Source organism: Gorilla gorilla, chromosome 9 (genome assembly GCF_029281585.2).
Source record: "Gorilla gorilla gorilla isolate KB3781 chromosome 9, NHGRI_mGorGor1-v2.1_pri, whole genome shotgun sequence".
Lineage (NCBI taxonomy): Eukaryota > Metazoa > Chordata > Mammalia > Primates > Hominidae > Gorilla > Gorilla gorilla.
The window spans coordinates 83769775-83795336 of record NC_073233.2 but is presented as its reverse complement, the minus strand read 5'-3'; the positions used below and the strand labels follow the sequence as shown (position 1 = coordinate 83795336).

General features: G+C 39.3%; 1 protein-coding gene across 3 annotated transcripts in view; it reads right to left on the bottom strand.

Moving 5' to 3' along the window:
* The window catches only part of UVRAG (UV radiation resistance associated), a 328574-nt gene that overhangs the window by 238189 nt on the left and 64823 nt on the right, over positions 1–25562 (bottom strand). For all 3 annotated transcript variants that reach the window (XM_004051837.5, XM_055356832.2, XM_055356831.2), the window contains exon 5: positions 18580–18654. In XM_004051837.5, the coding sequence (XP_004051885.1) occupies positions 18580–18654 (75 nt within the window). The remainder of the gene's footprint in view (positions 1–18579; positions 18655–25562) is intronic.

Below are 25562 nucleotides of genomic sequence, written 5' to 3'. Positions count from 1 at the left end.
GGCCGCCCCTACTGGGAAGTGAGGAGCCCCCCCGCCCGGCCAGCCGCCCCGTCCGGGAGGGAGGTGGGGGGGTCAGCCCCCCGCCAAGCAAGCCGCCCCGTCCGGGAGGTGAGGGGCGCCTCTGCCCGGCCGCCCCTACTGGGAAGTGAGGAGCCCCTCAGCCCGGCCAGCCGCCCCGTCCGGGAGGGAGGTGGGGGGGTCAGCCCACCGCCCAGCCTGCCACCCTGTCCGGGAGGGAGGTGGGGGGTCAGCCCCCCGCCTGGCCAGCCGCCCCGTCCAGGAGGGAGGTGGGGGGGTCAGCCCACTGCCCAGCCTGCCGCCCTGTCCGGGAGGGAGGTGGGGGTTCGGCCCCCCGCCTGGCCAGCCGCCCCATCCGGGAGGTGAGGGGCGCCTCTGCCCGGCCGCCCCTACTGGGAAGTGAGGAGCCCCTCTGCCCGGCCAGCCGCCCCGACCAGGAGGGAGGTGGGGGGGGTCAGCCCCCTGCCCGGCCAGCCACCCCGTCCGGGAGGTGAGGGGCACCTCTGCCCGGCCGCCCCTACTGGGAAGTGAGGAGCCCCTCTGCCCGGCCACCACCCCGGCTTGGAGGTGTACCCAACAGCTCATTGAGAACGGGTCATGATGACAATGGCGGTTTTGTGGAATGGAAAGGGGGGAAAGGTGGGGAAAAGATTGAGAAATCGGATGGTTGCCGTGTCTGTGTAGAAAGAGGTAGACATGGGAGACTTTTCATTTTGTTCTGTACTAAGAAAAAATTCTTCTGCCTTGGGATCCTGTTGATCTGTGACCCTACCCCCAACCCTGTGCTCTCTGAAACATGTGCTGTATCCACTCAGGGTTGAATGGATTAAGGGCGGTGCAAGATGTGCTTTGTTAAACAGTTGCTTGAAGGCAGCATGCTCGTTAAGAGCCATCACCACTCCCTAATCTCAAGTACCCAGGGACACAAACACTGCGGAAGGCCGCAGGGTCCTCTGCCTAGGGAAACCAGAGAACTTTGTTCACTTGCTTATCTGCTGACCTTCCCTCCGCTATTGTCCTGTAACCCTACCAAATCCCCCTCTGCGAGAAACACCCAAGAATGATCAATAAAAAAAAAAAAAAAAAAAAAACGCAAAAAAATAAGACCCTGTCTCTGAAAAACAAAAAAAAAAAAAAAAAACAAAAAAAAAATCAAAAACTTTTGTGCATCAAAGGACACTATCAAGTAAGTAGAAAACGAACCCAACAGAATGGGAGAAAATATTTACAAATTGTATATCTGATAGAGGTCTAATTTCCAGATGATATAAAGAACTCATACATTCAACAGCAAAAAGACAACTCAATTTTACAATGGGCAAAGAACTGCAAGAGACATTTCTCCAAATAAAGACATACAAATAGCATAACAAACAAACAGAAGATAAGTGTTAGTGAGGATGTGGAGAAATGAGAACCCTCACATATTGCTATTAGGAATGTATTGGTCAGCCACGGTAAAAAAAAAGTTTAGCAGTTCCTCAAAAAGGTAATCATAGAATTATAATATGACCCAGCAATTTCACTCCTAGGTACATACCCAAAAGACTGAAAACAGGCACTCAAACAAACAGCTGTACACAAATGTTCACAGCAGCACTATTCACAACAGTCAAAAAAAGAGAAACAACACAAATGTCTATCAACAGACATGAATAGATAAACAAAATGTGTGTGAGTCTCTGTGTGTGTGTCTCTGTGTGTGTACACATGCAATAGAATATTACTCAGCCCTAAAAAGGAATGAAGTACATTCCTTCCTACATGTAGATGCAACACCAAAACATTACACTAAGTGAAAAAAGCCAGAACAAAAGGTCACATACTATATAATTCAATTTGTATGAAATACCCAAAATAGGTAAATCCATAGAGATGGAAAACAAACTGGTGTTTGCCAGGGGTTTGGAGGACAGCAAAATAGAAAGTGAGCACTTCATAGGTACAAAGTTTAATTTGGGGATTATGAAAATGTTTTGCAACTTGACAGAGATGGTGGTACACAACACTGTGAATGTACCCAGAACCACTGAATTGCACACTTCAAAACAGTTAATTTATGTTACATTAATTTCACTTCAATTTTAAAAAATGGATGCTAAGAAATAATCAACACATTTTAAGGGCAGATGAGGAAAAAAAGGACAGAGGAGACAGTCTTATAAACCAGCAACAAAATCCAAATAATAGAAGACTTGAGAAGTAGATTTAAGATTCTCAGGAGAAATAATTAATGATGTTCTACTTAGCTTTTCTTATTTTACGGAAAAAGCTGCCAAATATTTTTTCTTACTATGAAAAATTTATCCACACCCATCGACATACAACTAAAAGCCACACTTTATAACAGGGAAAGAACACTCAACTGAAAGCTAGAATCCTGGGTTTTAATCTACTCTGCCTATCGCATAAGGAAAATAATTTAACTCTCCTAGGCCTCAGTTTCTTTAATTATAAAATGAGATGCAACTACTACTAATAAAAACAGTAATAAAAAATAACAGCAATATAAAAAGTAGTGTTTACATGCATTTACAGTGTGGCAGGCAGTATTGTATTTTACATGTCAACGTTAGCTAACTGTTAATATGTTAAATGTTAACACATTTAATACTCACAAACCCCTGTGAAATAGGTGCTATTAATATCCCCACTTGAAAGGTGTGGAAACTGAGACACAAAGAGGATTAAAGAGAAGAGCCATGCAGTCTGGCTCCACAGCCCGTGTTCTTAAGAACCAGGCTATACTTGATGATCTCTAAGACCTTTTCCAATTCTAAAAATTCTGAGTCCATGTACATTTAAGGCAATTTAAGGACATTATTAAGCCCTCCTGTTTCAGCCATCACTTAGCAATTAACATTCTTGAAATATGCTAAGAGCCTTGTTCTGAACGACATCTAACTTCACCAGATGTTCGATCCCAACAGACTTCTGATGAAGGATTATAATGGAAAGAAACGGTTCATTTGTGTCTGGTTATCTGTGTGAGATACTGCCAAGTGCCAAAGAGCCCAGAAGAGATTTACATGTCACTCAAAATTCTTCTGAAGTCAGGCCTAACAATTCTTCAAGGAACAGAATAGTAACAAGTCTGGGTGAGTGCCTATTAAACTGCTCAGGGAAACAGATAATTTAACATATCCAATGAGCAGCAGTAATTCCAGGCAAGTCAGGTGTATTTCTAGATGAGTGGTCAGCAAACTTTTTCCATAAAGGGCCACATAGTAAATGTTTTAGGCTTTGCAGGCCACATGTCATTTCTGTCACATAGTCTTATTTTTTCTTTAAAATTCTTTAAAAATGTAAAATCATTCTTAGTCGCAAGCTATACAAAAATATGTGCTGGACTACGGTTTGCTTATCCCTGTACTAGTTCATTGGATGAGTCACGTTTTAAAACATGTTACTATATATTTTGAGAGTTTTTAGCTGCAACAACACAAGACTGTCCTTAACTTCATTAAAACTACAAAATGTATACAGAAATAACACAGTTAGTAGGATAACTGATTAGGAAGCAAATAGCATTATACATATACTTATTCCTTTCAGTGTTTACTGAACACCGAGTACATAGATGGTGTTAGGCAATTATTACTACTGTTCCTCATAGAGTACACAACCCAGTGAAGGTTCCAAGTGAATCAAATAATGCAAGAGTGCCATAAGAAAGGCTTTTTAAAAAGCTACACGAGTTCTGCTGCAGTAAAGATTCCATCTGGTAGAACGGGAACATCAAAGACTGCAGGGGTGGCAGTATTTGGGATGGATTAAGTAGTACTGAAAAGCTGAATGGCAGTGAAGGCAAGTCCCACACAGACTGAACACCTTTAGCCAAAGCATGACAGCAGGAAAACACAAGCTGCATTCAGAGAAAATTAAATAGTAGTCCAATTCGTTTAGCTTCAGTGACGTGGAAATTATTTGGATCCCTGGAGAGGGAAGTAGTGGGAGATAAGCTGAATAAGTAAGTAAGGAGGGCCAGAACACAGCAAGTCTTGAACACCATGCTAAAATGTAAAGACAACCTATGGGCAGTAAGAACTCATGGAAGGTTTCTAACAGTTCAGGGTTATAATCAGAGCTACATTTAAGGAAGGTTACTCTGGTATTGACAAACCTCATAAATCGGAGGAAGACTGTCCAACTACCCGATAGGAGGCTGCTATAAAAATCCATACATATTAGACATAATGAGGGTTCAAAATCCATCAGTGGCAATGGTAATAAAAAAACAACAGAAACAGAAAAAGAGAGAGGAGGAGGAGGAAGGTGGGGAGGAGGAGGAGGAAGATGCGGGGGGAGAAGGAAGGTGGGGAGGAGGAGGAGAAGGAAGAAGAGAGAGAAAAAGCAGAGACAGAACCCAAAGTACTATACAACTGACTGAATTTGGGCTGATGGAGAGAAAGCAATCAGACCAGAGAGTTGGACACATCTAGCAGACAATAAGAATTTACTCCATACAATCTTTAAGCAAAGGAATAAAAAACGAAAGCATCCTTTAGCAAGATTAATCAGGCAGCAGTAAGACAGAGTGGATACAAAGAGACTAGAGTCCATAGGTCCGCCAGGAAACTACTGCAGTGACCCAGCCCTTTGGGAATGTTGATCTGAGCTTGGATTATGTCAATGGAGAGGGAAAAGTAGCCACAGATACCAGAAGTACTTCAAAGAAGAACTCAGAAGAGTCTAGTGGCTGACTGAATAGAATGGATAAAATAAAAAAAATCAACACTTAACTATAAAATTTGAGGCCAGGATAAATGAAAAAATAGTTAATAAAGACATGGAAAACTGGAAGAGAAAGCAACCTTGGAGAGAAAAAATAAAGAGCTCCATTTAAAGTATAATAATTTGGCAGGCATCTATGCAGAAATGTCAGAAACCACTAAGACAGAGAATTACAATTTTGAGTAACAAGCTATATCAGGGGTTCCCAACCCCCAGGGCAAGCATCACCACCTGAGCTCCCCCTCCTGTCAGATCAGCGTGGGCATTAGATTTTCATGGGAGCTCGAACCCTATTGTAAACTATACATGCAAGGGATCTAGGTTGTGCGTTCCTTATGAAAATCTAACTAATGCCTGATCATCTGAGGTGGAACAGTTTCATCCTGAAACCGTCCCCACTCCCGTCCCTGGAAAAACTTGTCTTCCACAAAACCGATCCCTGGTGCCAAAAAGGTTGGGGACTGCTGAGCTATACTACTGATGACAACCAAGTGGTGTATTCCAATAGAATTTCTAATGATCTGCTGCTACAGAAGCTTCATTCACTCATTTGACAAGAATGTACTGGATTATTATTACACGCCAGACACAGTGCTAAGCACTAGGGATCAACAGGTGAAAACAGACACTGTCCTTGCCCTCACACAGTTTACAGTGTAGCAGGTAAGAGAGGTAAGCAAATGGGCAATCAGAATATAATAGGATAAGGGTCAGTGAAGAGGGAAATGTAATACAAGGTGCTACGGAAGCATATAAAAGGGATCTATCCACACTGGACTTAAGAGGTATATCATAGAAAAACCTTCCTATGGAAATGAGGCCTTAGCTAAAACTGACGTGAACAAATCTTAGCCTGAGAAAGTGTTAAGGATGGAGTGTTTAGAAATAAGGAATAGCAAGACCTCATAAGTCATTAATTATTGAGGGCAAACACTGCTGACAAGATTTGAATAAAGGAAGAATATGATCATTTTAGAAAAATAAATCTGACTATAATGTCAAGAACCAGGAAAAAAGTAGCAGCCACCATCAGTAGTGATGGAAACACAGAAGAAGGGACTCAGGACAACTCCATGTTCTGACTTGAGAAAGTAGATGGATTGTGGTACCATTCACTTCACTAAGAAACACAGCAGGAGGAAGTGTTGTGAGAGGGGAAGGGAACTGAGCTCAGTTTGGGCTATGGAGAGCATATGTATCTCTGAAACATCCAGGCAAATTTGACACATGTTTAGATACATGGAAATCTAGACTGGAGGTGTTTATCTGGGAGGAAATCTCTCCCCAGCAGGACTTGCCAGTGTTCTATATTTATTCATAAAACCATAAGTGAGCTTTGAAAATAGTCGTCTTCTACTTAACCTAGGTAAAATAAGAAATCTTGATGGGCAAGGGAAAAAAAAAAAACAATGGCTCATCCTACTACTTAAGCACATTTTCAGATGCAATGAGTATACTTTTTTTAAAATACAGTGTTTGTTTGTATGACTACAGCTACCTAATGAATCAGTACACAGCCTGTGTTCCTAGGTGTATATGTTCATTTGGACATTAATAACACTTCTAGGCGTCAGCCAAGTTTAAGCCGAATAAAACTGTGTACGTATCTCTGTTAAGCATCATCAAGCCTTAGACACCCCTGGCTCTGAGATCTGACGAAGCCCAGATACTGAGTAGTTAAGGAGGAAAGGTGAGACCTCTTCTTAGACAATTAACCTGAGCTGAATGAGTACATCCCCTCAGATTTGGCCCAGTGTTTGAGACAACAGAGGATGTTTTTCCTCTCCTTTAAAACAGTGAGAAGCACTGAGAAATAAGAATAGTGTCATTAAGCAAAGATATACAGATCCTGAAATTAAAATTAATTATTTTAAATTTAAATCAACAGAGATGAAGATGTTTTTGTTCATACTTCAAATATTCTCAGAAAATAATCACAATCACAGGCACACACTCCAAGTATGAAGTGGACTAAGTGCCTTCAATGCTACTCCATGACATGAGGACTGAAAGTAACCCTGCTAAAGTAGCCGTCCCTTAAGCAAAAAGTCTACCTTAAAACAGAGATGGGAACAATGTGATCCTAGTAGACTTCATTCACTCATGGAAAAATATTCAGTAAGCAAAGTCTGAGACTTTAAAACTGAGTAAGGCATAACCTCAGCCCTAAAGGAGCATACGCCCTAATAGGAAGAAAGGATGTATGGCCAAATTACTATAACGGTGAAAGCAGAGAGAAAGAAGAGAAGGCAACAGTGACAGCATGTTAACTAGCATTCGTGGAGAGAGAAAAAAAGAGAATGAGGGAAGATTCTCAGCTTTGTACAACCGTTGAAACAGAAATTAACTTACAGGATGGGGTGAGGAGGCTCAAAAATGCCCTCTATACAAATCTAAAAAAGAATGGTGAAAACAAGTTTTCAAAATATTAAACAAAACAAAATTTTAAACTCTCTGAATCCCCTGATGAGAACAAGTCGAGCTCTGTTTCTGTTTACTTCTCAAGAATCTAAAACATCTATATAAAGAACCATACTTGGCTTTGAATTTTACAGTATTAAAAGTTCTCAAAAGCTCAAAAATTGTGCTAAGAAGACAAGATCCTCCAAATTCATAACAGGAAACGTGGCATTTTCCCAGATTATTCTCTGGCTTCAATGAAGAGAGAGAATGGGGACCACACTGTAGCAGCAGGGTTTATAAATATGAATTACAGGATAAGATGATTTTCCAAACATCTGTCAAAAGCTAATTCGATCCAAGAGAAAAGGGGGAAAAAAGACTCAGAGGGAAGCCAAATACAGTGACTAATGTGTGGAACTTTTGTGGACTTCAGTGGGTTGATGGTCTCATGGGCATTGCATGCCCACTCTACAATAATAAATGCCCAAAGTCTGTAGAATAAAGCACTTTGATACTGTTCAAAGTGTTTGCACGTGTTCTCTCTCATTTGATTCCCACAATGCACAACTAGTTATGCTTTGTGCTGGTTAATGTGAAGGCAGAGACTTGGTACGCTGTCACACTATATGAAGTGGGAAGAAATGTGGAGATGCCATACAGCATAGCGGTTAAGAAAACAAGCCTTCAAATGAATGAGACCTGGGCTCGAATCATGGATCTGCTATTCACCACCTATGCCATCTTGCTTGGGTCAGTAGTTTAATGCCTTCTTCTAAGGTACTTCACTCATAAAAGCAGGAGAACTACCTCATGGGGCTGTTATACACAAATTAAATAAAAATACATAACCTATCTGACATAGTGTCTCATAGCAGGCACTCAGTAAATGAAAACTGGTAACGGTAGTTTTTTTAAAGCTCTGTATTCCTGAGAAGAGAAATGGGAGAAATATTTAAAAATAAAATAAATAAAAGCTCTATACTTACCTAGTATAATACTGTTAGTACACAATCACACCAGCTCAAATAGTTCAGAAATAAAATTTTACCCTGGATTTAATCTGGGTTCAGATCTCTAGATGCTTTATAATAAAGCAAGCAGCTATTATAAACAGTCCCTGAGGATTTTCCCAGTCTTTCTTTGTTCTATTTTGTAAGGCAGGGGAAAGGAAAACCAAACAGAATATGCATAGGAATGGACTTTTTAAATGATTTTTTTTCCAACTTTTCCTTGATAATGTACTAAAAGACCTGGGCAGAAATACACCATATCCACCTCTTTGTTATTAAAATATTGGCTTTACTTGGGACACTTAATCCCTACTTCTGAATGATGTTCTGCTTGCGTACTGTGTGGGACGTGCTTTGGAAACAAGTTAGTATCCATTAGTATGACTAGCAAGAGGAAATAACCACCTATTTAATTTCTCAGTTCTACAAAGTTAACTACATGGAAATCTCTTAACTTCTCTGGGTTTCAGCATCTTCATCCTGAAAATGAAAATACTACTACTTGCCCCCCTAAGATGCTATAAGTTAAAGGAGATGTCACTAACAGTATATAATCATAGTGAAATTAAATGATGGAAGAAACCTCAAACGAAAATTAAATGATGAAAATCTTCTATCACATCACCTCTTCACAGGTGACGTAGTATAATGAAGAAAGTGCACGTCTATAAAGAGGGAGAGATGTGTTCTGATCCAGGTTCTGCCACAACTCATCCTAATATCTTGGCCATTCATTTTTATTCCATAAGTACTTACTATATACCTATTAGATGCCTGCTACTGAGCCTGATATTACAGATACAAAGTTAAAATACAGTTTATACCTTCTAGAAAGAGAGAGAGATAGACAATTCAAAAAACTACAATAAACTCAAGAGCTATAACAGAGGTATGTCAAAAGGGCTTCAGGAGCAAAGAGAAAGGGGCAATTCATTGTACAGAAATGACTAAGTCACGGAATGAAAGGAAGTCACTTTGCCCCTCTGTGACTCAATTTCTTTTAAGCAAATAATGATAAATTGGCCCTACCTTCCTCTAAGGTTGTTATAAGGCCGGAATGAATTACTTACAGACAAAACTCTAAAGATTAAAGAGCTATGGGCCAGGCGCAGTGGCTCACGCCTGTAATCCCAGCACTTTGGGAGGCCGAGGCGGGTGGATCACGAGGTCAGGAGTTCAAGACCAGCCTGGACAAGATGCTGAAACCCCATCTCTACTAAAAACACAAAAAAATTAGCCGGGCGTGGTGGCACGCCCCTGTAATCCCAGCCACTCAGGAGGCTGAGACAGAGAATTGCTTGAACCCAGGAGGCGGAGCTTGCAGTGAGCCGAGATCGCGCCACTGCACTCCAGCCTGGGTGACAGAGCGAGACTTGTCCAAACAAACAAACAAAAAAAAGATTAAAGAGCTATGAAGGTAAGTACATAGATATATAGAGATAAATAAATTATAGCAGCTGATAGCTCATGCCTGTAATCCCAGCACTTTGGAAAGCCGAGGCGGGCAGATCACTTGAGGTCAAGAGTTCGAGACCAGCCTGGACAACATGGTCTCTACTATGTTGTAGAGAAACCCCATCTCTACTAAAAATACAAAAATTAGCTGAGTATGGTGGCGGGTGCCTATAATCCCAGCTATTCGGGAGGCTGAAGCAGGTAACCGATTGAACCCGGGAGGCAGAGGTTGCAGTGAGCCGAGATCATGCCACTGCACTCCAGCCTGGGTGACAGAATGAGATGCCATCTCAAAAATAATAATAAATAAAATAAATTATAGCTATGTCTAAGTTATCATCTGTAGCACAGAGCTAACTTGCCATGTCAAGTTCAATAAATCATGAGCCCCCTGAACGTCAGTTTTTCCATCTACAAAATAAGAGTGTTGGGCTAGATAACTAATATTCCCTGGGGCATTATCCAGCTAATTAGGATTTTCTTACTTTTGAGATGAGGAACCTAAAACTGAGAGAAGTTAAGTGATTTGCTAAGGAACACAGTACCAGAACAAATTGAAAAATATAAAATAAGGGAGTTTTCATTTGTTCAGGCTTTCAGAACAGATCCTGAAACTTGTTATACCTAAATCTTCAATCTCAGCCTATGTACTCGAGACGATCAAGTTATATGGTTATTTTTGTGAAATTCATCACCAAATTGCTATTTCAATATCTTGGGTTTCTTTCATCCACAAAGATTTGCTCCTTTTGACTTGGATTCTATGCCTGCTCTAATTTTTGCATTAAAGTGAGGAAGTATTGCCATCTACTGGACTCTAAAGATATTACCGCTGTAGCTTCTAGTCAGAAAAATGAAATTCTTACTTGTATCTCTATGTATCTATATACTTACCTTCACAGCTCTTTAATCTTTAGAGATTTGTCTGTAAGTAATTTCACTCCAGCCTTATAACAACTGGTCTAATGCTTTTGCACCTTATCAATAGCACAAAAGTTGGAGTAATTATGCCAATATGAGTTACATAAAAATAAATACCAAAAATTGAGGCTGGAGGTAACCCAGGATGGAACAAATATCATCTACTCAAGATTTTTATTCTCAATGATTGCTGTGATAGCCCTAAACACAGCAAGCATTCACCTTCATTCACTAACAAAATTTTACTGAGAGCCTACTACATATCAGGCACTGTGCTAGAGATATAGTGTTAATACAATGGTAAGCATTAGAGATGTAATTCCTCTTATCATAGGATTTAGAGCATAGTGAGTAGAAGTTTCCATTTACTGGAGTAATAGTTGTCAGGAGTGCCTATAATTAAACTTACATCAATCTGACTCCAATATCCATATTCCTAACGACTAGGACTGTGCATTCATAAAAAGCAGCTGTCAGCAGTCCCATAAAAGATGAGTGGTCACCAAAATGAAATAAAGGCAAAGATAATCTTACCTGTATACATTAAAGGCAAAATCCTGAATAGGGATCTGAAAGATTTCCAGCTTACTGACTCAACAGCTTTTTATTTATCATCCTCCCCTAATCACCATCATAGCGGTTAAACTCACCTAGAAAACCCATGTAGAAATCTCTAAAGGTCACCCAGCCTTATTCACCAACCTCCACACCAACTTAAAGGTATAACAAAGCTCCTCTTTGCTTCCCAATAGTCACCAAACATTAAAACCTCTTCCTGAAGTGCTCTTCAAATTATTTAAGGCTCTGTTATAACTTACCTGCACTATCTGCAAGATGCAAACAAATGACACCAAAAACAATTTTTCAAACTAAACTCATTTGTAAACTGGATGTCTTCTGGAATATATGCTGTCTTATCTCCTCAACAAAGAAAATAAATTTTGAATCCATGTCTTATACTTTTGTATCCCACAGTACCTAGTTTAACAATAGGCTTGTAGTAGGCGCTTGACATTTTTTACCAGGAAAAAAAAATCATGAATCACTTTTAAAACTAAGATAAAAATTTGCATCATCACTTATTCAACTTCTCTTTTGTCTGAATTGCTATTAAATACTTAAGATTGCAGTATCTGGCCAGGTGTGGTGGCTCACGCCTGTAATCCCAACACTTTGGGAGGTCAAGGTAGGAGGATCATTTGAGCCCAGCAGTTCAAGACCATCCTGGGCAACACAGTGAGACCTCATCTCTATTTTTTTTCCTTTAAAAAAAAAAAAAACACAGTGCCGCATTTGTACGCCAAATAAAGACCATTTTGCTACATACGCTTAACCAGAATATATCACTCCCTAACAATGCCAGAAGAGGTTACTGAACAAAGGATTAAAATCCAGTGTTTATCTTAATGAAATATTTTTCAGTGTATTAGGTAGTGTCCAACACACTCCTGGAAGTGAAAATGAACTACTTAGCCATTGTATTCTATAGTTAAGAGATTTTGGTTCCTAAAAACTCAACAGAAAGATGTAAAGCCTTTGGGAGAAGCAGATAAACAAAGAGGGAAAAGTTATGAACAGATAAGTAATTTCAGCTTTTAGATCCATAGTGCCTGAAGACATATTAAGATAATGTAGACAGAGGGAGTATTAACATCAACATAATCATCAGCAATAATAATAAAACTGTTTCTGGTCACAGCTAATGTAAAAAAGAAGAATGCCAAAGAACTGGTCAACAAAAATTTTAGGCATTATTGAAAGCTGCTTTAAAATGTGCTCTGTCATTGCTTCCTAAGGGTAACTTTTCCTCTTCTGTATAAAACACTCATTCTTAAAATTTAATCCTGTTCTCAAAACCTTGTTGCTTCAGCATTTTTAAAGTTTTAAACGAAATACTTCAAACCTATATGATATCCATTTATAATTATTGTGTTTACAAATATATTTGGACATAATGCTACCCCCACACTACATGTTTCTTTTTACCTTTTGTTTCCTTTTCTGTTACCTACCAAGTTGACAAAGCTTTCTATACTTTATTCCCTTTTTTCCTCTGCTAATTAGAAATCTATAATCTCTGCTTTCCATCTTTTTTTTTTTTTTTTTTTTTTGGTAGAGACAGGAGTCTCGCTTTGTTGCCCAGACTGGTCTCAAACTCCTGGCTTCAAGCGATCCTCCCACCTCAGCTTCCCAAAGTGCTAGGATTATACAGTCTGGGCAGGGTGCCTCAGCCTGTAATCCCCACGCTTTGGGAGGCTGAGGCGGACGGATCACTTGGGATCAGGGGTTTGAGACCAAAGTGCTGGGATTACAGGTGTGAGCCAACACACTCAGCCCTCTGATTTTAGCCTTTACTAGGTATCCTTAAATTTTTAACATGTACATTTGACCAAAATTTTTTCTAGCAAATTCTAAAGTTGCTTACTATCTCTATCCTCCTCCCAAACAAATCAGTGATCTCAATGACTCTTAACCCTTTGAACACCCACTCTCGTTATTGTTGGCTAGGGCAATGCTTTTCACTCTCTGTGGGGAAAGACCAGTTGGCTGGAGTTTGTTTTTTTTTCTTCATTCCATTGTGAACTGATACTTTTGTAAAATACAATGAAGAGTCACAATAACGTCAAATTGCTATAGAAGTTTTGAAACTTTTACCCTCACTTTTTCCACGTTGATCACCACAGATTGCGATAGACAGTTCCTAGACAAGCAGCGGTCCAGACTACATTTTGAATAACAATGGCCTAGTTTCATTCACCTTAAAACACATAGGTTTATCAGATATTTATTTTTGTTTGTTAGCTTACAGTCAGAAATTAAATTCACTAATGTTTTAACCATTTGTATACCCCTTGCTGTTTTCTTATATACTATATGCTCCCTTTGGTATCATTTTCTATTTGCATCATTCAGCATGGGTAAAGGGTCTGTGGGTAGTAAACTATCAATCTTTATGCATTTAAAACTATCCCTGACAGGTGCAGTGGTTCACACCTATAATCCCTGCTACTCAGAGGTGGGACTGGGCAACAGAGTGAGACTCTGTCTCAATCAATAAAATGCTCTCTCACCCTCGCTTTTTTTTTTTTTTTTCTGTCACATAGGCTAGAGTGCAATGGTGCGATCACAGCTCACTGCAGCCTCGAATTCCTGGCTCAAACAATCCTTCCACCTCAGCCTCCCAAGTAGCTTGGACTACAGCCATGTACCATGCCTGGCTAATTTTTTTTTTTTTTTTTTTTTGGTAGAGATAGTATTTCATTATGTTACCCTAGCTGGTCTCAAATTACCCTCACTCTTGACTGAAAGTTTACTAGAAACAATTAATAATTAACAGAGCATTGAAGACCTATTTCTTCTGGCATCTACTGCTGCTGATGAGAAGTCTGCCGTCAGCCTAATTTGTGAGTAATATTTCCTTTCTCGCTGGTAGTTTTTCAAATTTCCCCTTTTAGGATTATTCTTAAAGTGCTGCAGTTTCTCTAAGCTGTCTTTTCTCGGCCCTTTTTTTAATAGGGAGAGCCCCACTCAGCTTTTCATGCTCATTTAGTGCTCATTTTGCCCTGAAGAGCCCATCTTTCTGCCTACTTCTGGGCAGGGTGGCCAGAAGGCCCGAGTCTTCTGCTTCTTCCCACTTCTTTGTGTTTCTATTCCACTTCTGTTTGGGAGATGTTTATTGCCTTGGTTTCTTGTTTGTTTTAGGAAGGAATATTTCTTCTTTTTTTTCTTTTTTTTTTGAGACGGAGTCTTGCTCTGGCCTCCAGGCTGGGGTGCAGTGGTGCGATCTCGGCTCACTGCAACCTCCACCTCCTGGGTTCAAGCAGTTCTCCTGCCTCAGCCTCAGAGTAGCTGGGATTACAGGCACCCGCCACTATGCCTGGCTAATTTTTGTGTTTTTAGTATAGATGGGGTTTCGCCACATTGGCTAGGCTGGTCTTGAATGCCTGACCTTGTGATCCACCTGCCTCGGCCTCCCAAAGTGCTGAGATTACAGGCGTGAGTCACGGCACCCGGCCAGGAATATTTCTTTTACATTTCTCCGATTTCATCAATCCTTGCTTTTTGCTTGGTGCTGAGGAAGGTCTCAAAGTGTACACTTACAATGTCATCTTGACTGGAAACTCTGCTTGCGGCTTTGTTAAAAAAGACAAGGTTTTTTAAGGTTCAGTCTACATGTCAGGTGTTCATTTGAAAGCTGGTAAAGGGGGCAAGATCTGCTGAACTTATCCAATTAACAAAGCTCACTAACTGAAGGACAATAGGGGAAAGTACACCACTAATTACAATCATATATTCAATAAGTATGTACTGACCATCTGCTTTTGAATCGCAGCTCTGCTACTCAGGGAGCTGCGTAATTTGGGGAAAGTTACTTAAGTTCTCTGTGCCAACTTCCTCTTCTATGAAAGGCCAAGTGTGAGGTTTAAATAAGGTAAAATGTGTAAAATGTTTAGAATAGTGCCAGCACAGAAGTGCTCACTAAATACTAGCTATTATTCCCATTAGAGGGAAACACTTACTCTGCATTCCCATGTTCCCACACAGGAGACAAATGCCCCACTCCATTTCTCAGGAGAAAAGGTCATGAAAGGAGCATCTGCAGTTTCTCTGTGTCCTCCACTCACTCCTCTCCAGGACCAGCAGATGACTGATCTGATGGCTGGGCTTCAGAGATGGACCTGTGTGTGACTGGCTTAATTCTTTCCAGGTTCTCTCCAATCAGAAACAACCTGTCTAACCACGCATACAAACTTTGCTTCTGGCTTGGAGGCTCAGGCTTTGTTCCTATAAGAGGAAGACCTTGGTTTCACTTGTTTTGTTATTTTGTGGGGGAGGTTCAGTCCAGGAGGAAGTATATAGAAGGAATCGACAAGCCCTTTTAGTCACAGCAAACTCTTTTAGTCACAGAATTTAAATCACATTTGTCCATCAGTTTTATTAGTAATAAAGCCAATGTTCTGATCTCCATTTATCTATCACCTATCCTTTTTTTTTCTTTCCCCTCCCTGAGACAGGGTCTCGTCCATTGCCCAGTGAAGTGATGCCATCAGGGTTCGCTGCACCATCAACCTCCTGGTCTCAAGCAATCCTCCCGCCTCAGCCCCTCAAGTTGCAGGGACTACAGACACGTGTCACCACACCTGGCTAATTTTTTGTTTGAATTTTAGTACAGACAAGGTCTTGCTACATTGCCCAGACTGGTCTCGAACTGCTGAGCTCTCGAACTGCTGATCCTCCCAGCTCAGCCTCCCAAAATCCATTGGGATTACAGACTATCACCTATATCTGAACTTGCTCCAAACTCAGGAGAAGAAGAAAGGAGTATTAGTTATTGGCTTACTCAAAATCTCAACAGCTCTAAGGATTTGGCTATAAGGTTCTTGGGGTATTAAATACAATAATAGATGTGAAGCTCTTACAGTGTTTGATATACAGTAATGCTCAATACATTTTAGCTATTAATATTATTATTTTATGTGCCAGATATTGTCCTAAAAGGTGAGTTATACCAGTTGCAGGAGGAACTTAATGTTGCAACAGTATTAGAGCAGCTAACCCTGTACGAGATATTATGAACAGCAGCAGTAGCAATCCCATAATTATTTCATTAAATCACAAACACTTTTACTAAGCAAACTGCATACCCCAAAAACTGTGGCAGATGCTGGGAATTCAATATTATTTATAGAAATCTGTCCTTCAAAAGCTTACAGGCTAGAAAGGAAGAAAGACAAGCCTAGTTGCAAAGTGGTATATCCTATGTCAAAGGTATACATAGTATGTTGATATAGGAATTTAGAAGAGGAGAGCTTTGAAATAAAGAAAGAAAAGTGTCTATCAGAGTTTGAATTGAATTTTGAAGAAGTCACTTGAATAACTTCCATTTTGCTAAATCCAATGGGCAATTTTTGGTCCTCCTATTTGATCACTCTCTCCTCTTAAAAAAACAAGCAAAAAGACAAACAACAATAACAACAACAACAACAACAACAACAACAAAACCCTTTCTTTCTTTCTTTGGACTTTGAGATTCTACACAAAACTTTGCTCTCTTTCCCTTGGACCACTTCTTTTCAGTCATCTTTTCTGGTGCCCCCTTGTCTATGTGGCCTTTAAAAACTGGAGGTCTTCCAGGCTTGGGTACCTAGCCCCCTTTCTTCCTACAGTACTGCCTGTTCCTAGTCCATCTTATCACCACTTATGACTTCAATGACTGTTTGTCATTGGCCCCACATAAATATTTCTAACCTAGTCCTCTCCTCTGAACTTCAGACTCACAGATCCAAATGCCTACTTCCATCTACACATGAATGTCTCAAAGGCGTCTCAAAGGCATCTCAATCTCCACAGGATCAAATTGCAACTCACAATCTGCCTCCACCAAACCTGGTTTTCCTCCAGTGTCTCTTAGTTTTCTCAGTGCCTGACACCTTTATCCATCCAGTTACTTCATCTAAGCCAGAAACCCAGAAGTCATCCATGACACCTCCTTTTTCTTATGCCTTAAATTCAAATCATCAGCAAGTCCTAATGATTTTATCTACTAAAATTTTCTTAAATCTATCTTCTCTCTATTCTACTGTCACTCTGTTTCAAAGTATTACATCTCTTATCTGATATACTGTAAGATCCTCCTTACTGATCTCCCACAAATATTCTTGCCTCTTCTACGATCAGTCTCTACTGCAGCCAGAATGAAATTATTGAAACGCAAATCTGATAATAACACTGCTGTGCCAAAACTCCTTTCACACAGACCCCTGTTCTTAGGGTAAAATCCTTTAAAAGTTCTGCGTGCTGTGGCCCCTGCCTAGCTCTCCAGCCCCATCGGGTATCACTCCCCCCTCATCACTCTGACCTTCCTTTAGTCCCTAAAACTCATCATGTTCCCTTCTATTTCATGGCCTTCCAACACGTTAACCTCCTCTGCCTGAAATGCTCTCTCTATTCAGCCCCTACTCCCTACTCCCTTTACACAGTTCACTTCTATTCATCATCTGGAGTGTAGCTTTAAAAGTCAAGTCCCCAAGAAGACCTTTCTTGAGCCCTTAGAATAGGTTAGGCCCTTATTATATGCTTATATAGCATTTACCACCATTTGTGTTTACATGTTTATCTGTTAGATTACTGTATCAGTGTTTGCCTCTTGCATATATACTCCACAACAGCAGGAAATTATCCATTTGCTCACCACTGTGTTCTTAGCACTTGGAGTACAGTACAGTGGCTGACATACAGCAGGCGCTCAATAAAATGTTGTTGAATAAATGAAGTACTCTAAGCAATAGCATTTCAGACAACCAAGAGCTATGAAGCGACATGATCACTAAGAGCAAATAATGCACAGGGTTGTTGGGTAGAACACCATAGTAGAATAAAAAAAGCACAGGCTTTAGAGGCAGGCAACCTGAAATTTCAGCTCAGCTACTTTCTAGATGGGTGAACCTACGAAGCTCATCTCAAACAACTTTTTTCCTTAACTATAAAATGGAGAGGACAAAACAAACCACATTGGTTTTGGCTAGTATTAAGTGAGGAAAAGGACAAGAATCACCTGGCACAGTACCATAGATAGTAGGTACTTGGTAAATGTGAATTTGCTTCCCTTTCCTTTCTCTAACAACTTTTAGATGTAGAGATAATGCTGACTATAAAACAACCGATTCATAGTTTCTTAAATGTATTGAAAGTTATAAAAGATATCTGAAACATTTCATAAAACTGTATTGCATTTAATCAAAATTCACCATCCTTTCTTAACCCCCAAAGAGTTATGTAGAATAAGAGAAAACAGCTAGTTCCAGATTTCCTGTAGAAAAATTAATATAATCTGGATTTAGAAAAGATGGACTGGATGGTTATGTGCCTTACAGAATGAGTTTTCCCATTAAAAAGCATCCACCTTAAGCCACACTAAGCAACAAATTTAAAGCATGATTCTATTTACACAGAGCTTTTCAGGATTATATCTACCCTGTACACCTGCAAGGCACACCTGCACTAAACAAAATTCATAACATTAGAAGGATCTTCTTACCTTATGTTCAAATGGAGCACCATAGTATCCATCATTCAGCCCAAAAATTATTTCATTTTGGTTTCGGGCATGAATCTAAGAGAGGAGGAAAATACAGTATTTGTTATTTTTATTCCGATCATGTTTTAATACAACCAGAGAATGACAGTTACAACAGGATCTACTTCAATACTGAGAAACCGGCTGACTACATCTAAACATACTAGCAGAAAACCAATCACTATTCAAAAGACCAGGTGATCAATTCAGCATTTCCTGCTTTAGTCAAAGGCCTTGCAAAACTATCACATGCAATCACAGGCACCATCACTCACATATCTTTCACAAACATTTCTTGAGGTTGTTATGGAATGGCTATTCCTGAACAATAGGGTATTCAGAGGCATATTCTACACTCTCTAACCCCAAAGAAAACACAATTTATTAACTCCAAAAGTATTTTCTTTTAACATGAAGCCTAGGCCTGGCACAGTAGCTCACGCCTATATTCCCAGCACTTTGGGAGGCAGAGATGGGCAGATAGCTTAAGCTCAGGAGTTCAAGACCAGCCTGGGCAACATAGCAAGACCTCTTCTCTACAAATAACAATAACAATAAAAAATATTAGCCGGGCATGATGGTGCACGCCTGTGGTCCCAGCTACTCGGGAGGCTGTGGTGGGAGGACTGCTGGAGCCTGAGTGGTCAAGGCTTCAGTGAGCCATGATCACACCACTGCACTCCAGCATGGGTGAGGGAGCACAACCTGGTCTTAAAAATAAGAAAAAAAATGAAGCCCTAGAAAAACATAAAAGATTAACATATTCTATTTTCAAAAAGGCAATTTTTAAAAAAGCAATAGTATCCAATCCCTAAAGTCTTAAATGTCTGCAAACCACTCTCTTCTATTATTGTCTGCAAACCACTCTATTTCAGATGAGGTGAGCTTCAGTCATTGCATCCCAAATTAAACTTCATTTAAAAGGTGGAAGGAATAAAACTTTAAAAATTAAGGAACTGAGGCCAGGCACCGGTAGCTCACGCCTGTAATCCCAGCACTTTGGGAGGCCGAGGCGGACGGATCACTTGAGGTGAGAAATTCGAGACCAGCCTGGCCAACATGGCGAAACCCTGTCTCTACTAAAAATACAAAACTTGGGGCCGGGCGCAGTGGCTCATGCCTATAATCCCAGCACTTTGCGAGGCCAAGGCAGGTGGATCACGAGGTCAGGAGATCGAGACCATCCTGGTTAACACGGTGAAACCCCGTCTCTACCAAAAATACAAAAAATTAGCTGGGCGTGGTAGCGGGTGCCTGCAGTCCCAGCTACTCAGGAGGCTGAACCCGGGAGGCAGAGCTTGCAGAGAGCCGAGATTGCGCCACTGCACTCCAGCCTGGGCGACAGAGCGAGACTCCGTCTCAAAAAAAAAAAAAAAACCTGCGCCAGGCACGCTGGTTCAAGCCTATAATCCCAGCACTTCGGGAGGCCAACGCGGCGGATCACTTGAGGTCAGGAGTTCGTGACCAGCCTGGCCAACATGGTGAAACCCCGTGCCTACTAAAAACACAAAATTTAGCCGGGCATGGTGGCGGGCGCCTGTAATCCCAGCTACTCGGGAGGCTGCGGCAGGAGAATCGCTTGTACCTGGGAGGCGGAAGTTGCAGTGAGCCGAGAGCACGCCGCTGCACTCCAGCCTGGGCGACCAAGCAAGACCTTGTCTCAAAAAAAAAGAAAGAAAGAAAGAAAAAGAAATTAGCTGGGCGTGGCAGTGCACATCTGTAATTCCAGCTATTAGGGAGGCTGAGTGAGGCAGGAGAATTGTTTGAACCCGGGAGGCGGAGCTTGCAGTGAGCCGAGATCACGCCACTGCACTCCAGCCTGGGCGACAGAGCGAGACTCCGTCTCAAAAAAAAAACAAAATTAAGGAACTCAGATTAAAAAAAAACTCGAAGTAGTATAAAGTGTCCAACTATGAAATATATAAATAGATTTAGTTACTTCATCAGAAAGAGTTGTGGCAAAAAAAAAAAAATTCTTCTGCCGTGAAGGTTTTAAGTGAAAGTTCAAGTGGGGGAAAGACAAGAGGGACTACCAGAGCAGAATCTCTCCTTTCTCTACCTAGAGATGGAAAATAGTCAAAGCCAGCAGCAGAAGATTCCTGTGAACACTTCCCTGACTTCGGTATCTCCTACCTCTATCACCAAAGCAAAATTAATCACATACTCCCTGTTTATCCACATCATTTACTGAACTGAATACAATACCAAAAGATAAGTCTGCAATCATAAGTTTAAAATAAAAACTATAAATCAATCTCAAGGAGTTTTTCACCTTGGAAAAGAGAAAACATTATGAAAGCAGTCTCAAGATTAGAAGGATCCTGAAATTTAATAAACATAAAACATTTTTACACATATATACCTGGGGAAAAAAAGATTAAAATTATATTCACCAAAATGTTAACAATGGTTACAGCTGGGCAGAAGAATTACGTGTAATTTTTTATTCTCTTTTCTGTGCTTTTCTAAATTTTCCAAATTGTCCACAAACAAAATTAGAAGAAAATAAAAATATACACTTAAAGAAAGGGATGGGAGAGTATGGGGAGAAACAAATCTAACATGAAGGTAAAATTCTCAAAGTGTAAACTTCATGAAGACGTGCATTAAAATAGTTTGTTGAAAAATAAGAAACAATATAGTACTAGTACTTGGAAAGATACGGGGTTAAAAAGTAAGTAACCTGAGTTCTAATTCCAACTTTAACTGTTTCTTAAGGAACTCTTCAGAGAAGGGAACTCTGACTTGTTTTACAGCCCTGGTACCCCCACTCTATCCAACATATAGTAGTTTATCAATGTTAATGGTATATACTTTAATTCCTTCATCAGCCAAAAACCAGAAAACATTTCCTGCCCTATCTTGCATGAGTGTCATAAAAACGGAATGAGATAAGAAGATATGAAAGTATTTTTGGAAATTAGATGTAAAAAACATTGATTTAAAAATCTAATAATGTATTAGGAATCAGGCAACCATAAAACTCAGAAAGATCCCTTTGTTCCTGACTAATAAATATGCTTAACAAAACTGGCTGTATCATATTGCACACTACTGTGCACATTTCCGAACTGCTAAATTATGCTAATAAGCGTAATGTGTACTATCCTTTACTTATCAATTATAGGTTAATGGCCTAACAATAATTGTGTTAGAATCCTAATATGGAAACTATAGAACTTAGAACTTAACCACAACCTCGTATTTTGATATCGTCACGAAAAACAGCATACTTTTTAAGACAGCTGCTAGGATTAGCGAAATGAATAATACATACAGTCTGAGCAATGAAACAACTAATGGCCTAAATCCACCAAACACTGCGCAATCTTTGGCAAATCACTGAATCTTTCTGAGCTTCTGTTTTCTTAAATACTGAGGAAGAAAACAATACTTGTTCACATGATCTTCAAAAAGCTCCAGGTCATTGTATGTATGTAAAAAGATACCCAAACACTGAAGAGGTATACAATTGCTGTTGTTATTAATACCAAGTTCTAACCACTTAAACTAAGCACAAGAATTTCTTCCATAACACACAAGTTAGGATGATACATGACCCATGTAAGCAATCTACAAAAGAAATCTACCAAAAAAAAGTACCAGATTTGATTTTTGAGTTTAGCAAGGGTGTAGAATACAAGCTCAGTACAGAGATATATATTTCTACATATACTAGCAAAAAAAATTGAAAACAGAAATATTAAAAAAGAAATACCATTTAAATTAGCATAAAAATCTATAGGTATAAATCTAACAAAATATGTGCAAGATCTGTATGCTGAAAACTACAAGAAAATTTTTATAAATGGAGAGACATATCATATCTATAGACTGAAAGACTCAATACTATTAAGAAGTTAATTCTCCCCAAATTTTCTCAGATTCAACATCTATCAAAATCCCAGGATTTTTATAGAAATGGACAAACTGTTCTAAAGTGTATATGGAAAGGCCAAAGACCTAGAATAGCCAGAAATTTTTTGAAAAAAGAACAAAGTTGAAGAACTCATTGACTGAATTCTAGACACATTTTAAAACTACAGTAATCAAGACAATTTGGTATTGGCATTAAGACAGAAATACAGATCAATGAAACAGAACCACACAAATGATTCTCAACTATTGATTTTCAACAAAGATGACAAGGTAATTCAATGGAGAAATAATAGCCTTTGCAACAAAGAGTACAGGAACAATTGTTCATCCATCTGCAAAACAATGAACCTTGCACTTTATATAGAAAATTCAAAATGGATCATTGATGTAAATGTAAAACCTAAAACTATAAAACTTCTAGAAGAAAACTTACAAAAGAAAACAAAGGAAAAAGTCTGTGACCTTGGGTTAGGCAAAGATAAGACACAAAAAGCATGTAACACAACAGCAAAAACTGACATAGTGGACTTCACCAACATTAAAAAATGAAAAGACAAGCCACAAACTGGCAGAAAATATTGGAAAATACATATCTTATAAAGGACTGATTTATATCCAGAATACATAAAGAACTTTACAACTCAATAATTCAAACAACCCAATTAAAAATGAGCAAAAGATCTGAACACTTCACACACAGAGAGAGAGAGAGAGAGAGAAAGAGAGAGAGAGAGAGACTGATCTCAAATAGACTTTTTTTGCTTACAAGGCTCAATTTAATTTTGTCATTAGGAAAATTCAAATTAAAACTACAATGAGATACCACCTCAAAATTTAAAAAGACTGGCAATCACAAGTGCTAGCAAAGATGCGAAACAAATAGAACTATTATACATTGCTTATGGGAATGCAGGATGTTATAGTCACTTTGGAAAACTGGCAGTTTCTTATAAATTTCAACATACATTTACCATTAGACCCATCAATTCCATTCCTGGAGATTTACCCAAAAGAAACACAAAGACCTATATTTAAATATTCATAGGAGCTTTATTTATTATGGTGGTGGTTACTCAACTCTATCGGTTTTTCAAATTCATTGAATTGCACACTTTAAAAAGGGTGAATTTTATGACATGTAAATTGTACCTCAATAAACCTAACTTTAAAAAAATACTTTATTCAGAAGTCGTTCCTCCCTGATTCTATACAAGCTGGTCTAAATATCTCTTCCCGTACGACTCTCACAGCTCTCTATGAAGGTATTCATCAATCATCAGTACACCAGGTCTAAGAACCTTGTCCTACAAATCTCTGGATCCTTAACACAAAGAACAATGCCTGGTAGAAAGTATATGATCTATCAATGAACCTAACTGATTCTGGCTATTATCCTAAAACATCTTAGCCTCATGTTCCTCCAAAACTTTATAACTCTATTTAATCTTATTTTTAGCAGTATGTTACTTGTTATAGCTATTTTATAGATAAGTTTTGACTTTCTACAATGATCTTAAGTTTCTATCTGGCTTTAAGAAACATGTTTTTTCTTTTTTTTTTCTTTTCTTTTTTTTTTTTTTTTGGTCTCTGTTACTCCAGCATAACTGACTTTATATGAAGACACCTGAATGCCAACTCTCTGAAATTAGGGCTGGTTAGATATAAGCTCAGCTGGGTATGGCAACAAGACCACCACTGAAGGAAAGTGTGACTTGAAAAACATGATGAAACCCATCTTCACTAGCCAAAAAAGCCCTTCAGGCCTAGAGCCCTGCAACCACAACGTTAAGAAGCACCATCCTCCATGAAATACAGATACTTTCAAGTAGAAGAGAAACAAGTACTTAATATCAGAGTCTATCCAAAAAGAGCCAAGTATGGTATGTGGGAAGATAGATGCGATGTATACCCCAGTGCAGGGATCTGGTTGGTCAGTCTAAAGGCAACAAGTACCTGGTAGCCAAAAAGAAAACAAAGGCCCTGGCCTAAACCAAAAGTCATTATTTTCTAAGTTTTAATTAATCCCTAACAGAGAAAAAAATTAAGATTTTTTTAAAAATGTTTAAATTGTAGTTTAGAATGTAGTTTAAAGAACATATATATTATATGCACTGTTCTGGTCACTATAGGACACAAAATAAAAAAATATGTTAAAAGCATGATCTCACTTGTCCGTGGAATCTAAAAAAGTTGAACTCATAGAAGTAGAGAGTAGAATGGTGGTTAGCAGGAGCTGCGTGGAGGGGAGGAGGCTTGGGAAGATGCTGGTCAAAGCACACAAAATTTCAGTTAAATAGGAGGAATAAGTTCACGAGACTACAGCATGGTGACTACAGGTAAAAAATTTAAAAATAAAAAGTATGGTTAGCAAAATGAGCACAGACATTTTTAGTTTTTTTTAGATTTTCAAAAAAAATTTTTTTTTTTTTTTTTTTTGAGATAGAGTCTCACTCTGTCACCCAGGCTGGAGTGCAGTGGCACCATCTCGGTTCATTACAACCTCCACCTCCCCGGTTCAAGCAATTCTCCCACCTCAGCCTCCTGAGTAGCTGGGATTACAGGCACATGCCGCTGTGCCCAGTTAATTTTTGTATTTTTAGTAGAGACAGGGTTTGGCCATGTTGGCCAGGCTGGTATCAAACTCCTGGCTTCAAGTGATCCTCCCGCCTCAGCCTCCCAAACTGCTCCCAAGGTTACAGGCATGAGCCACCACACCTGGCCCAGATTTTTAGATTTTTAACCTGAAAAAATGCAAAATTAAATTGTTTCTTTAATAAGAAACATCTCAGAAAGTATTATATTGAATAAATATGAAGAAAGCATCAAGATGTTTATAGATAATCTATGACTAATATTTTATGGTTACCTTTAATAGTAGTACCATAGGCATCACAAAATAGAAACGAGATTCATTCCAAGGTGGGGTGGGGGGTTACCAAGGACCACATGTATATACCAGTGCAGTATAGGACAAAGAGAATGAATTTTTAAATCAGCCAGGCCTGAATTTAGATCTTAGCTCCAGCTGTGTGATCTTGAATCATTTCCTAAAGTTTCTGAGGCTC